The 15,562-nt window shown below is 38.5% G+C and overlaps 1 protein-coding gene across 1 annotated transcript in view; it reads left to right on the top strand.

The window, feature by feature from the left end:
- FCHSD2 (FCH and double SH3 domains 2) overlaps positions 1-15,562 on the top strand; it is a 112,438-nt gene that overhangs the window by 65,832 nt on the left and 31,044 nt on the right. The window contains exons 7-9 of the mRNA XM_080913279.1: positions 2,765-2,860; positions 9,868-9,984; positions 12,892-12,996. Coding sequence (XP_080769405.1) covers positions 2,765-2,860; positions 9,868-9,984; positions 12,892-12,996 — 318 coding nt within the window. The remainder of the gene's footprint in view (positions 1-2,764; positions 2,861-9,867; positions 9,985-12,891; positions 12,997-15,562) is intronic.

Here is a 15,562-nt window from a genome sequence, read left to right as displayed (position 1 = left end):
TTTTTCTAGAGTGGTAGCTCTAAAAGCAGCTCTTATTATCTGGTATAGTGTGTTTCTATGTGCCTGCTTTCTGCCTGCAAAAGATACCTCTACCAACTAGTAGTGTAGCTCATTGAATAGTTTATAACTTGACAATTGTATTCTGTATTTCTTTTGTCCATTGATATATGTAATATCTTGAAAATTTACCAGAAAAGTAAATTTAATAAATTAAGGAACATGATTGTGATCATTACAGTGGATTTGAAAAGCTGGCTATGGTGGTACACATCTTTTATCCCAGGACTCAAAAGACAGATAGAGACAGAGAAAGGCAGAGGCAGGTGGGTCTCTATGAGATTGAGTCCAACCTGGCTTACATAGCTAGTTCCAGAACAGCCAGAGCTACATAACAGAGAGGCTCTGTCTCAAAACAAACAAACAAACAAACAAACAAACAAAAAAACAATGAATATGAAAAGGGACATTTTACAAATTTTAAAACTCTTGTAATCAAAACAAAAATTCAGCAAACTAGAAATAAATATGGAGGGGCTGGAGAGATGACTCAGTGGTTAAGAGCACTGACTGCTCTTCCAGAGGTCCTGAGTTCAATTCCCAGCAATCACGTGGTGGCTCACAACCATCTGTAATGACATCTGACACCCTATTCCGGTGTGTCTGAAGATAGCAACAGTGTACTCATATATAATAAATAAATCTTTTTAAAAAAAAAAAAAAAAGAAAAATGGGAATTTGTAGAACACCATACCATTTGTGAAAAGCTGATAGCAAATACCATGCTCAAGAGTGAAATATTGTATGTTTACCACGATCAAGAAGTACCCTTGTGGGTATACAGCAATGGTGTACTCAAGCTCCTAACTTAAACAGTTAGGTTAGAAAGAGAAAAATAAAATCATTGCTAGTTGGAAATGGCATGATTCTCTTACAGCAATAAAACCAATATAAAAACTACTGAAGTAATCCAGATAAAAAAGCAATTTGGCACAGTTACTCTAGAAACAAGACCAAACCACAATAACCAGTCATGAGTCTATACTCTTATCAATTAATGATTTGAAAATAAAATTAAATCAGTTCCAGGTATAGTAGTATCCAAAGATACCTGTGAATAAATTCAACCAATCACATACTGAAAATTTCAAAATATTGCAGAAGAGGATCTGAATAAATAGAAATAATACACATTTATAAATTGGAGGGTTTCATATTGCTGACTTTATAGTATCCCCCCAAGTGACCTACAGATTTAATATAATCCCTGTCAAAATTCTACTAGCCATTTCTGTTATAGAAGTGAAAAGGACAAACCTCAAGCTCATATGAACCTGCGAGAATCCTGAATAGCTAACATAATATTGCAGAGGAAAAGCAAAACTTGGAGAACTCGTAATTCCAGCTTCTGAAGCTTACTGTAAAATCACAGAAGTCAAGACAGTATGGTGTGGACATTAGGAGACACAGAAACCAGTACTGACATGGGCAACTGAGTGCAACAGGGGTTCCCTTACTGTTAAGCACAAGGTATTTGGTCTTATGAAAAGGCACTGAGATGAATTATAACCATATGCAAAAGTGTGGAGTGTGCCTCTGCCCAGTTTTTAGTGATCTCTGATGTACAACGAGTAGGATGAGTAAAGGGCGCGCAGTGGCTGAGTAGAACTCAGATTGTGCTCAGCTAAAGAATGCTCACACCTAGCCTTTCTCAAGTTATAGCCTGCAGGAAATTGGCTTTCAGACTTAAGAGGCCTATGAACCATATATACATAATGAAAATAATTTTTTTAAACAAGAAAATGATCTAGGAGGAACCAAGAGGTGTGGGATTCCAACTCCACTCCTCTCTTCTCTTCCTCCATTGCCTGCCTCACTTCCCACAATAAGATTTTATATAGCAGCTGTCTTATCATCACCCTAAAATATTGCATACTATTTGTCTGGTCTCCTAATCCAGAGCAGTGTCTAAACTAGTACATCCCAAATTTAGATTCTTGAGAAAATCAGATGCATAACTAAGTAACAAGTCAATTAAACAAAAAGTAAGATGTGTAACATTCTTGTTTAGAAAATAGCAGAGGGTACAGAGAGATGACTGGGTGTTCAGGAGGAAGTAGTGATCCTGTAGACTATGGGTTCCCAGAACCCACCTGAGGCTGCCTGTAATGACAGTTCTAGTGTGTCTGAACCTTTTAGCCTCCATGGAGACCTGCATTCGCAGTACACAAGCCCATACACAGACATTCACATATGCATATAATTAAAAATAAGTAATGTGTTGTTTGTTTTAAAGGAAGTAAGCCAGATATGGTGATACATAGCTTTAATTCCAGCACTTAGATAACAGAGGCAACTGAATCTCTGAGTTCAAGGTCAGCCTGCTCTATATAGTGCATTCTAGGCCAGCCAGACCTCCATAGTAAGACTATGTTTGTATCAAAAATAAGTAAATAAAAAGGCTGAATAAATATGTTTTAAACATTTTAAAATAGATAGTTATTTGGTGTGTTGTGTGTGCTTGTGTGCACACTTGCATATGAGGGGAGGCATGCTATAGCATACTTGTAGAGGTCAGAGGACAACTTTGTGGGGTTGGTTCTCCTTTTCACCTTCACTGGGTTCTGGTGATTGAATTCAGGCCATCAGGTTTGTGCAGCAAGTGTTCTTTACTTGACGTGCCGTCTGGCCAGCCCCTAAACTTTAGAATACAGTTACTGGACATTTTAACTTTACTGAAGACTTACAGGTTCTGTTTTGTCTTTAGGTGGTACGGGACTATAACCTTCAGCTGTTCCTACAAGAGAATGCTGTATTTCATAAGCCCCAGCCCTTCCAGTTCCAGCCTTGTGACAGCGATACTGTAAGAGAATTCTCATCTTCATTTTACTCGTTGTTTGTGCTTGAATAGGCAGCAGAAGCTCAGTGTATCTCATTAATCTTATAACAAGTGTGAAGGAGCAGAGGAACCACACCGGTCCTTTCTTAGTGTGGCTAGCACACCCAGTGTCTGTGTGCTAACAGTTCTCCACTGTGTAAGTCAAGTTAAAAAGTTGCCAGAAATCTGAAAACAACCAGAAAAGAAAATGTATTCAGTGGATTTTTTTCCAACTACAAAGTATGTTCTCTGGGCATGAAGTTCTTTATACTATATTCTTCAAACCAACCAGTGGCTATATTTTAACCAGAATAGAATTTATAAATGGAATGATAAATATGTGTGTGAAAATATTTTGGTTGGTTTTTATGTAAATTATAGGTCTTTGTCAACTTCCTTCATATTTTAAATTGTTAAAATTCAGTGTTAAGCCCCAGTGGGCAGTTTTATAATAGCAGATGGTCATATTTTTCTGAGTTTATTAGAAATGTTTATAATTATTTGACTTTTGAAAAGAACCAAAATATTACTTTGACAATAAAAGTACAAAATTTAATAATATAAAGGATAAGACACATATGAACATATATAGCATATTCTCTTAAAGTAGACAAGCAAAGTATGTTTGTAAGTCTTAAATTAAGAGCCAGCACCTGGAGAACTTGTATATAGTTCAAAAGTTTAATAGATACATGTTTAACTCTTTTTTTCCCCTTCATTTTCTTCTAAAATAAGGTCTCAGCTTTTTAGCACTAACTGTCCTCAAATTCACAGAAGTCTCTGCCTCTGCCTTCCAAGTACTGGCATTACAGTGTGAGCCGTCATATCCAGTCCCCAGTCCCCACCCTACATTCTAAATGGCCTCGTGTTGCAGGTTATATGGAACAAATTGAGGAAATACTTATTTTTCTTTACATAATAATCTTTTTTCATTATAGTAATGCCTCTCCTTTTAAATTTTTATTCATTTTTATTCTTTGAAGAATAGGATATGATTCTGTGTGTTGGCTCATTCCTGTAATTCCCTCAGTCAGGAGGCTGAGGCAGGAGAATTGCCTCAGAGTTTAAGAGTCTAAGGTAACATGAGCTACAAAATGAGATGTTGCTTTTAAAAGAAAAGGAAGACACATAGTATAAATAAGTTTATCATGTTTGACAAACTTAAAATTCTGGCCAATTTGAGATATTTCTTCTGTGAGCATTTACCATCATAGAGTTAGAATAGTAGTGGCGCTTACCTCACTGTTCCCAGCCCAGCTACAGCCCTCAGACCTCTCTGTTTCAAGGCACTGTGCTAATGTTCTTAGCTGTTATATCCCTGCTTGCCTTAAAATTCTAACTCTCTGCTGTTTTCTGTCCTTGTGCAATCTTTACTGGGCAGAGTTTAAAAGCTGCCCAACTGGTGGATATTGAGCTGTCCCCTGTCAGTGCTCTGAGAATGACAATAGCTGAGGTATACGGGGTATGGGAAAGGGTGGAAGGGTGGAATGTGTGGGCTTGCATGTCACTGAAGGGTGGGGCCTGATGTTGGAGTAAAAGTCATATACATGGCTAAGGGGCCCTTTAGTGAGCCAGCCATGGCTTTCAGTTTTTAAATTAAAAGTTTTCTTTATTGTTTGTAACCAAGAAGGTGAGGTGCTCATTCTTCATCTTATCTAGAGCACCTAGTGTACTCCAGATAACTTTCCTCAGTAGGCGGGCATTGAGCTAATCCTGCCTTTATTAAAAGAAAACTAGAGGCTAAGAAGTGAAAGAAACTTGACCAGAGTTCTCCTGCGAACGAATGGCACAGAGCTGTTGTAATGGCAGTGTTTACAGTCTTTCCGCTGTACATTTTCTCTTTTGAAAAGGAACGTTCAGTGCTGTAAAACAACTTTTAATAACAGAAGGAGATAAATACAATTTTACAAAAAATCATTCTAGATTGCTAACTATAAAATATATGTGTGTGAGCTTTTACCTTCACACACATCTGTTCACTTTGTATGTGCCTAGTACCTGCAGGAGCCAGAAGATCTAGAGTTGCAGATGTCTGTGAGCCACCATGTGGTTGCTGGGAACGGAACTCAGGTCCTCTGTAAGAGCAGCCAGTGCTCCTAACCACTGACCCATCTCTTCAGCCCTTGGGTACAATTTTTTTTCTATTCTGAAAGAATAACCCCTGCCTCAATATTTTTCCTCTACAGATAGTCTAGTGCTCTTTGCAAGGATGGAGCCACTATTTTAACTTCTTCCTTTTAAAGTTGGTAGCACTAAACCTATTGTGGAGCGAAGAGTCTACATCAGAGCTGTTAACTCACTCATCCTGTGGGGTAAACTTCAGCCATGCAGGAAGGACTAATCACCGCTGTTCTCAGTCTGTTACATCTGAAAGCATTCTTGTTCTTATCTTGTTTGGAAGCACGTCATTCCAGCAAACACTGAATCCCTACTCTATATGCAGGTCTATGCTAGACTACAGACTCTGGCCTGGATGAGCTCACTAACATGTTCACAGATAAGAATAGGGTTTTACGTGTATTTGGTGTCATTCTCATCTTGGTGTCCAGTAACTGATAGAATCAATAAATCCTGGTGTGATAGTTTTTAAAATAGGTTTGTTGAAGCATACTTATATAATTTACCAGTTTAAGTACACTCAATAATTTTTGTGTGTTTACAGAGTTATTTAAGCATCATCATAAGTAAATCATAGAACACTCACATGACCATGAGAAGTTACACTCATTTTCATTCCTACCCTCTGCCACAAGCAGCTCATACTTTCTGTCTCTGCAATTTGCCTTTTCTAGGCGCTTCACTAAATTAAATCATGCAGTATGTGCAGTCTGTTGTACCTTGTTTCTTTCATTTAACATGCCTTCCAAATTTATCCATGTTGTTGACTGTACCTGTATTTTCTAAATTTCTGATTAATATTTCATTGTATGAATATTCCACATGTTGTTTATCATTTGGTGGACATTTAGGTTGTTTCTCGCCTTGGCTCTTACCTGGCTTAGAAGACAATTAAGCCAGTAAAGTTCTTGTCTTGTAAACATGATGGTCTGAGTTTAATAGCCAGTTCCCACATTAAAAAAAAAAATCAGGCTTGGTGGTATGCTTAATAATCCACAGGAAAGAGCATACCAGTTCATTGTTTGGTGCCAAATGGTGAGTCCTAAAAACATATGTATCAGTAATGTGCAGACTGAGCAGGTAATGTTTAGGAATATGTACACACATATATGTGTGCAGTAACAATCAGAGATGAACCTAACTGAGAGCAGAGACGGGTATATGGGAAGGGTTGGAGAAAGGAAAGGGAAAGGAGAAATACCGTAGTTATAATTTGAAAACACAATCCCAGTGCTGTGGCTGATGAAACTCTATAACTTGAACGTTAGCCCGCCTCGCCGGCTTGGTGAGCTCCAGGCTAGTGAGAGACTATATCTCACAAAAAGGTGGACAGCGTCTGAAGAATGACACTCAAGGTTGTCTCTGGCCTGCAAGGGGGGGGGTAGTGGGAAGATAATGCTACCACAATTATTTCTTTACATTAATATGCCTAGTGTTACTGGATCATAAAAAGTTTATGTTTAAATCATTTTTAGAAAAATGCTGAGCTGTTTGCCAAAGTATCTGCACCATTTTGTGTTTCTACCGGTTTTATATTTCTTGTTTCTCCATACCATTACAGATATATGCATTTTCTTTCTATTTTTGTTGTTTATTTCACAAAGCTAGAGGTCAGAGCAAAAGCTTTATGTATACTAGGGAAGCATTCTGCTGCTGAGCTACACACTAGTCCGTCTCCTTAATTTTAACCATCCTTGCAGTTATAAAATAGTATTTTATGGCACTTTGGGTCTGTAGTTACTGGATGATTTCAAGAGCCTACCAGACCTTCATATATCTACTTTGATAAAAACATATATTTAAAGCTTTAATCCATTATAAATTCTTGTTTTGTTCTTAGGTTTTCTTCCTGTTGTAGATTCTTTGTTTTAAGAAAAAAAATTTAAATATTTATTTACTAATATAGAAGTCAAAGGACAAGTTGTGAGTTAATTCTCTCCTCCTTCTGTGTGGGTCCCAGGAATCAAACATCAGTATGTTGGCAAGTCCCCTTATCCCTGAACCATCTCTCAGGCCCTAGGTATAGATTAAATCTTGGTGATGAGCTAAGGTTTTATTCCGCAGATATCAAGAAACAAAATAGCAGGAATTGAAAGATAGTAAAAATTAATAAATTATATTCTTTGAACACTACTTCATGCTAGACATTTTTTTAGTTTTATACCTTATTACTTATTTATTTAATCTTTTTGACAAATCTATTTTAGATGCAATTTTGTATCCTTGCTTTAAAGTTGAGGAAGTTTGTTTAAAGTCACTCGGCAAGTGCTGGAGCTGACAAAGTTTGAAAGAGTGATCTATTAAGGCTTAGAGTTACTGATTCCTCTCCTCCCCACACCCAAACATTTATTTCTGCTTGTATGTGGCTGTCTGTGAGAGTGTGTATCTCCCTGAAGAGAGACCATAATGTTGGATTCCCTGACTCAGGAGTTGAAAGCAGTTGTCAGCTGCCCTATGTGGGTGCTGGGAAATGAAGTCTGGTCTGAACAAGCAGAGTTTTTTTAATGACTTAGCCATTCCTCCATTAAACTATCTCCCTAGCCACTAAAACGAACTTTTGAAGCCATATTTATCTTTATTCATTACTACCATCAACTGGGGAATTGTACTCACAACCGTGTGATTACAAATGCCACCAACCAACGGCAAGTTGTCTGGTCTAGTAACTCAGTAGCTGATTCATGGTCAATGCTGAAAGACTTTGTCTATATTCCATGTACCATTTTGATTTCTAAAGTGTTCTTTATATCGTCATGTTCCAATTTCTTAGGTGTGTTGACCCACACTTATAATCCCAAACCACAGAGGCAGAGGCAGGAGGAGGATTACTATAAATTAAAGACCAGCCTCTGCCTCCTGAAAGCTAGGACTAAAGCTATGTACCACAGCCACCTCCCTGAAATTTTGTAACTGAGGGACAGCTCTTTGTTCTGGTGGAAATTTTGTTGCATTTAGTAGTTTCTCATACTTGAGGAGGATAGTGATGAGAGAGTCTGTGACAAGCCTGCTGTGATGTAAATAGATGCTGTCCTCTTATGTATATGAGAGCACAGTAACCAGTAATGAAAGGCTGACTTTAAGATAACAGGTGTCATGTTCTGGAAACTATGGTGTTGCTAGTCAAGCGTTTAAAAGGGGTGTCCTCATCTCTTCAGCCTTTCAGCAAAACCTGTTTGTCTTTCCTAGAAAGCCTACCATATGGTAGGTTCTTCTGGTTAGTAGCCCTTCTCCTGGCCTGGTTTCTTCTCTGCAAGCTAGGATTATCTAGAACTTTGCACAGATGGCTTAGTAATGTGTTGACACTTCACAAGCTCCCTCTTGCCTAGCTTATGATTGTAGCTCCTAAGCATCCTTCTTAGACTGCTCCATAAGCATGCTTCTGTGTTCTAGAGAATCTCAGACACAAGATAAAAATCATTGTAGGGGTTTGTTTTGTTTCTTTCATGCTTAGATAGTGTTTGCACTACATGTAGTACAGACCAGCCTTTAACTTGGGAGATTCCACCTCACACCAATCAGAATGGCTAAGATCAAAAACTCAGGTGAAAGCACACGTTGGCAAGGATGCAGAGAAAGAGTAACACTCTTCCATTGCTGGCAGGATTACAGCCATTCTGGAAATGAATCTGGAGGTTACTCAGAAAATTAGAAATAAATCTACCTGAATACTCATCTATACCACTCTTAGGCATACCCCCACCATATGCCCCACCATACCACAGGTCCATGGTTTCCACTGTGTTCATAGCAGCCTCATTTATAATAGCCAGAAGCTGAAAACAACCGAGATGTCCCAAAAACGTGGTTAGTCTATACAATGGAATACTATTCAACTCTTAAGAATGAGAACATCATGAGTTTTGCAATCAAATGGATGGAACTAGAAATTATCATCCTGAGTGAGATAACTGAGTCCTAAAAGGATAAAAGGAAAGAGGAGGGAGAAGGGTCTCAGGTCACAAGTTAATTTGTCAGATTTTATTAATTAAAAAATTTACTTCATTAGAATTTGTTGAGTTTTAGAAAGATAGCATTTTAAATTTCAGAGCTGAGGAATTGTGAACATGCACAAGTGCTTGGATTATTATGATCTATGAAAATACAGATTTTTTTATTAAAATATCACAATTTTTTCATTGTATTTCACTTGTTTGGGAGTCTGGGTCTTGTGTAAGGCAGACCTGTAGTCACTCAGCTTCTGCACTGTCTTCCTAGTCCTATGCTCTTGTTATAGAAAATGTAGGGTTCCCTCTTTTGAGTTACCAACCTCAATTTTAAAAACTAAGAAACAGCCTGGCCTAGAAAGTGAGCAGGAAAGCCAGGACTGCATAAGGAGATCCTATCTCGGGAAAGAAAAAAAAATTTTTTTAGAAACAGACAATAAGGAATCTCAAGGACACATGTATTAGTGTGTGAGGGGGAAAAAAAGACACCAAGGTAGGCAAGAAGCCCTAATAGCTGCTGAGTGGACTAACACAGAAGAGAAAGACATGCCTTTCAAACAAAAATCACAGTTATGAAGTAACAGTGAAAATGATTTTATGGTCGAGGTCACCACAACTCAAGGAATTGTATTAAATGGTCACTGCTCTAGGAAGGGTGAGAACCACTGATAAGTGGCAAAATTGATACCTTACCAGAGAAAAGGAAGGTGGGGCCCAAAGCTGACCGTTAGGGAGTGGTTCATCCTCAGTGGCCTCTGGATAGCTATCTAACACTGATTTTCTGTGAAGTGAGGCCTTGCTTCCCACAGTAGTAGGGCGTTCCTTGCATTATCGGTGCTGATTAAGGAAAGAACCTCTGGTCCACCTACAGATTGGTAAAGTTAAGTGGAGATAACAGTCCTTCTCCTCCTGTTCTCTCTTGTGTTGTAGAGTCGACAGTTAGAATCAGAAACGGGTACCACAGAGGAACACAGTCTAAATAAGGAGGCTCGGAAATGGGCCACACGTGTGGCCCGTGAGCACAAAACGATTGTTCATCAGCAGCGGGTAAGTATGGTAGATACGGTAGAGCACGCTGGCTGTGTGTAGCTGATCTCACTTAGGTTTTTTCCAACCTAATCTTATTGTTTATTTGGGAGCTTCACCTGATGCACCCTGACCACATTCACTTCTCAGTCCCACCTCCTCCAAAGAAAAGAAAAAAAAAAAAAAAAAACAAATCCAATTAGCACTACCCATACACTCAACAGAAAATGATCCCAGTGAACAGGCTCTTTAAAAACTGTGTCCTCCCTGACCCCCACTCCTGCCAGAAACCATCAGCTGTGAAGAGTTCTCTTCAATGGCTTCTTGTCTACACTGTTTTCTTTTTGGAGGGGTGAAGGGTGAAGGTGGAAGAGAGGTTGTCACAGAAGCCTTCTATGAGATTTCAGATATAGTTAAAGAGCTGAATTTTACTTTTATTTGTGCTTACATGTGGACCACGTGTGTGCCTGACACCCACAGACATCAAAAGAGTGTATTGGGTTGTTGGATCCACTGGAACTAGAGTTATAGGCACATGTGTGTTCATGTGTGTGCTGAAAATTAAGCCTGGATTCTCTGGAAGAACAGCCTGTGCTCCTAACCACGAGCCACCTCTCCAGCTCCAAGTAGTTGGATTCTGTTGATGTCAAAAATCTTATGTATGTTCTCTCTCAACTTTCTTTGTTTTTCTCATTTTTATTAGATACTCTGTACTTTCTCAACAGTCAGCATTATGCTCTTAACTCTTACCTGCTTTGAAAATCTAATAAGCTTCTTTTCTAAAGACGTGAGTGTCTCCTCTGTTCACATTCCTGGCTATCCTGGTATATGCTATGCAGACCAGGCTGGCCTCCACTACATCAGCCTCTGGCCTCCACACAGTCCTTCATGGGCAAGTGTACTCATCCATGTGTATGCTAACACATGCATATGCAGCGAAATAGAAATACAAGTGGACAATAACACACGAAACTATGCTTTCTGTAAAGTCATAAAAATGAAATCAAGTTTTCAAAATTTTGTATCAGCATAAGTTTAAAGTTTGGCAGCATCCCTGTGGTCAGGATATAGGGAAGGGTAGGTACATTAATAATCTTTTGGGGGTGTCCATTAATATTAAAATATAGAATTATTAATAGGACTAAATATATCAGTAATATGATTACATATTACATATATGTTAACAATATAAATATATTGTTAATAGAAATATAAAACTAAGATTAAAATATACAGTATAGAAATTTGGTCGTGTCTACTAATATTAAAATAGAGAAGTCCAGGTAAAGTTTACTAAAGAACACCTGCTTACTTGTACAAGGCAGTTAGTTGTCTTGATCACCAATACTGCAAAACAGTGAACAAGCAGCATGTACAACTTTCACTTTAGTGATTGAGGACTTTCCTGAGACTTAATTATATTTATGAATAAGTGCTTAGGCCATAAGCTTGGGCCTGTTCCTCACTAGCTCGTAACTTAATTATCCTGTTTATTCTATTCTAAGTCCTGCTGCGTGGCTGGTAACCTGGTCCTGTTTCATGCAGCCACCTTCCTCTGTGTCAGTCTCCCTGCCTGACTCAATCCCAGAATTCCTTTTTCTCTGCTGGATATCTCACTTTCTAATCCTGCCTCAGCTCATTGGCCAGTCAGCTTTATACTGACAAACAAATGCTTTTACACAGTGCACAACACTTCGTGTTTTCATCTCAAATATTCCAATGTTATCAAAGAGTCATTAGGCAGGCTCTTTGTTTAGTGCTATTTGCTGTTTTAAAAGAAGCTTAAAAGTCCCAGAAGCAGTACTCTGTGTGTAAGTACACTGTTCTTGTTAAACTGCTGGGTATATGCTTTAAAAAGAATGAGGTCAGTTTCTGCAAACATGACAAGGTTTGGTAGAAACATTGAGGGAATGTCACTGTTTTTATCCCCATAAAAAATATTTTTATATATATGGTTTGGGAAAATACCAATTGATGGGGTATGTTAATTTAAAGAGTATGTGACAGATTCATGTGCAGTAATGAGGTATTTTTGTTTCTTTACAAGAATTGTTTAGTGAGAATACTCCCATAATCAGGCAGGTGTGGTGGTATATAATCTGTAATCCTAGAGATAAAAGCTGGAAAATCAGAATTCAAGGCAAGAGTCCTAGTGAATTTGAAAATAGCCTAAACTTCATAATACCCTGTTTAAAAAAAAAAAACCCTCAACATCTATCCATTTAAAAAATTCAAAGCTATATATGTCACAGTTATACAGTGACAATAAGGTGTATAGATCGTATCTATCAATTTCTTGGTTTTCACTCTCCATCTCCTGTCGCCTTAGTCTAAAATATTAAATGGGAAATGGATAAGCAAACGATGAGTGTTTAAATGCCCAGCATTCTGTAGCACAGCATATCCCACTTGGAGTTGTGGACGACTTTATCCAGCATCTCCACAGTCAGCTTTACTCTCCTGCGGGTTTCAGCATAACCATCTCTGTTATCAGATGAACTATCACAGCATCACAGCGCCAATGTTTAAGGAATCCCAACTTTACTTAATTGTGGCCTTACTGTGCAAGACCAGTACTGGGGAGGCACCAGCTTATGAGCCATGGAAAGGCAGGTCAACCCTGGTGCCGTGTGCAGCAGGACACAGGAAACCACAGTAAACTTAAGGTTCCATACTGCTGTGGTTTAGGGCATCCACTGGAGACCTGAGATGCATCTCCAGAGGAGGGAGCTGTTACTGCATGCATTTATAAGTCGTTACCATCACGGGAAGCTAAGACAAGACTCTTCCTTCTTTTGCAACTTTCAATTTTTAAAAAATTAATTAAATAAAAATTTTAATTATTGCTTTAGCCACAGAACCCTCTGGAATTATGTAAATTCTCAAGGAAAGAACATGAGAACAAAAATCTTTATTTTCTTTTAATAGGTTCTAAATGAACTAGAATGTCATGGAGTTGCTGTGTCAGAACAAAGCCGAGCAGAGCTGGAACAGAAAATAGATGAAGCTAGAGAAAGCATCCGTAAAGCAGAGGTAAGACAGGACAGCTGTTGACTGTACTGTGTCACTCAGTTCCCAGTGTACATCACAGTTCTGAAATACACCTTTGAGTTTCTACATGGCTATTAAATTGAAGACAGTGGGCCGCCTTTGTGTCCACAGTCATATTCTTGTGTCCCTGTAGCACTTACAACAAAAACTCTGAACCTACTGTGAAGATCACAGTCATGAAACATAAAGTCACAAAAGGGATGCCACAATGCAGATTACGATTTTTAAAGTTTTTACCTAGCATTAAATAGGTCAATCAAATTAATCATAGAGAAATTGACGCATGTATGTTCAAATGCTAAGAATATCTTTGTATGGGAATATCTTTGTAACACTCTCCTGGTCCTTCAATCCAGGAGAGTAAAGAAAGGTTTGGTTAAGAAAAAAAGGAGCAATAAAAACCAAACAAACAAAACCCATGTACTTACGTGTTTTAATCTATTTTGGAGTCATGGGACCTTCTTAGGGTTGTATAAGTGTGAAACCTTTCCCACAAAAGGATACCCATGATGAATACTGTCTTCCCTAGAAAAGGAAAGTTGGAATGAGAAAGAATGATGATGTAGTTTACTTTAGCAGCTGGATATGATGGTGTAAAGATATCAGAAGAAAATGTGGTTATAGAAAGGAGATAAACTAATTGTGGCTGGAGCCAGTTCACTGAGGACCTGTGCACATGCATGTTGAAGAGTAATGAAGAAAGACTCAAACAACAACAAACCAGCATAGTATGTTCTTGTTAGAAAGGCATAAAGTTGGGAGTATGGAACATTATAAAATGCAGTTGTCTGGGAATGAGCCACACAGTACCGGAGGAGCTCTGAAGGAGGGCTGTCAGGGCAGAGGTGGAACTCCGACTGAGAAGTAGTCGGTAAGTAGTATATAAGGAGTCACAGTGAAGGAAGTAGCACAGGTGTCTGTCTCAATCAAGCAATGAGTGTTTAAATGCTCACCATTCTGTAGCAAATCAAGTCCAACTTGGAGTTGTGGACGACTTTATCCAGCAAATCCTCATGTTGTTGTCTTAGCTTCCCCTGATGGTAACGACTTATAAAAGCATTAAGTAACAGCTCCCTCCTCTGGAGGTGCAGCTTAGTGTCTGCAGTGAGTTCTCTAAACCATGCAGACCCAACTGACAGAATTTGAACCAAAAGATGAACACTGGAGTTTGAGATTAGGAAATGTTTTCTTTTCAATGGCTATATATACACCAGGGAATATAATGTAGCACTATAGAGAAGATTCTAAGTGAGGACTGGAGAGATGACTCAATTAGTAAAGTGTTTACCATGCTTTCCCTAGTCTCCATGTAATTACCAGCACTGGGGAGGTAGAGACAAATAGATCTGTGGGGCTCACTGGCTGGCCATTCTAGCGAGATCAGTGAGCTAGGTTCAGTAAGAGGGCCTTTTCTATAATAATAAATAATAATAATTAATAATAACGTGTTATGTGTATGGTTGTGCTTGCCTTTTAAACCTAGCATCCAGGAGGCAGAGAGAAGTAGATTTCTTTGAGTTCAAGGCCATCCTGGTCTACAGAGTGAGACCTTGCCTCAAAGAAGAAGAGGATGAAAAAGAAGAGAAGGAGAAGAGGTAGTAATAAGAGTATAAAAATAGGCCTGGAGAGATGATGGCTCAGCAGTCAAAGCACTGACTACTCTTCAGAGGTCCTGGGTTCAATTCCCAGAAACCACACGGTGGCTCATAACCATCTGTAATAGGATCTAGTGCCCTCTTCTAATGTGTCTGAAGACAGCGACAGTGTATTCATATACATAAAATAAATAGTTATTTTTTAAAAAGAATAATAAAAATATAATAATGTAGAGATAAATTAAGAAAGATACCCAACAGTGACTAACGGCCTCATGTATACACCCATATAACACATGTACACAACCATAGGTAAATACATAATATACATAAACAATACATACACACAGTTTCAGAGCCAACATCTATTAGGGCATTCAAATAAGGAATTCTTGTATTAGTTGAATGTTCATCTAAACTAGTGACTTTCAAATATCCCTTTAAAAGTTTTAAGAAAGTACCTCAATGTTTAGCAAGCACAGAGAATGTAAGCCTGTTTTGAGCATAGTCCCATGAAGTGATCTAAGTCAGAATAGACTTGCCATTTGTCCCTGTACCCACATCCACATTTTACCTGGTACAGTCTGACCCTCAAGTTTCCATACAGAGGAGAGCAAAGTGTCCAATGAATAACCTTTTTTCCTCTCTAGACCCAGAGTCTAGAACCTCTACATTAAGGTGCTGCCAACTACTGTTGGCAGGCAATTCAAGTGGTAAACACTGACTTGTGGTGAACAAGAGCTGTACTTGTTGCATTTACACTGTGGATGAAACATTAATAAAACAGGAATGACTATTCTGAGACAAGTCTCAAAAATGTTTCTGAAGGTATGTCTTTATGTTTCATTTCCAGACTCCACTGTGGTGCCACTGGCATACCTTAACTCCACCAGACTACTCCCCCTCACCCTTAGTGTAGTGGTAAAAGGTCACACAGGTCACATTTAGAAGGA

The sequence above is a fragment of the Micromys minutus genome, assembly GCF_963924665.1.
Source record: "Micromys minutus genome assembly, chromosome: 2".
NCBI lineage: Eukaryota > Metazoa > Chordata > Mammalia > Rodentia > Muridae > Micromys > Micromys minutus.
Note: the sequence above shows the minus strand (reverse complement) of the source record. Positions and strands in the feature narration are given on the sequence as shown.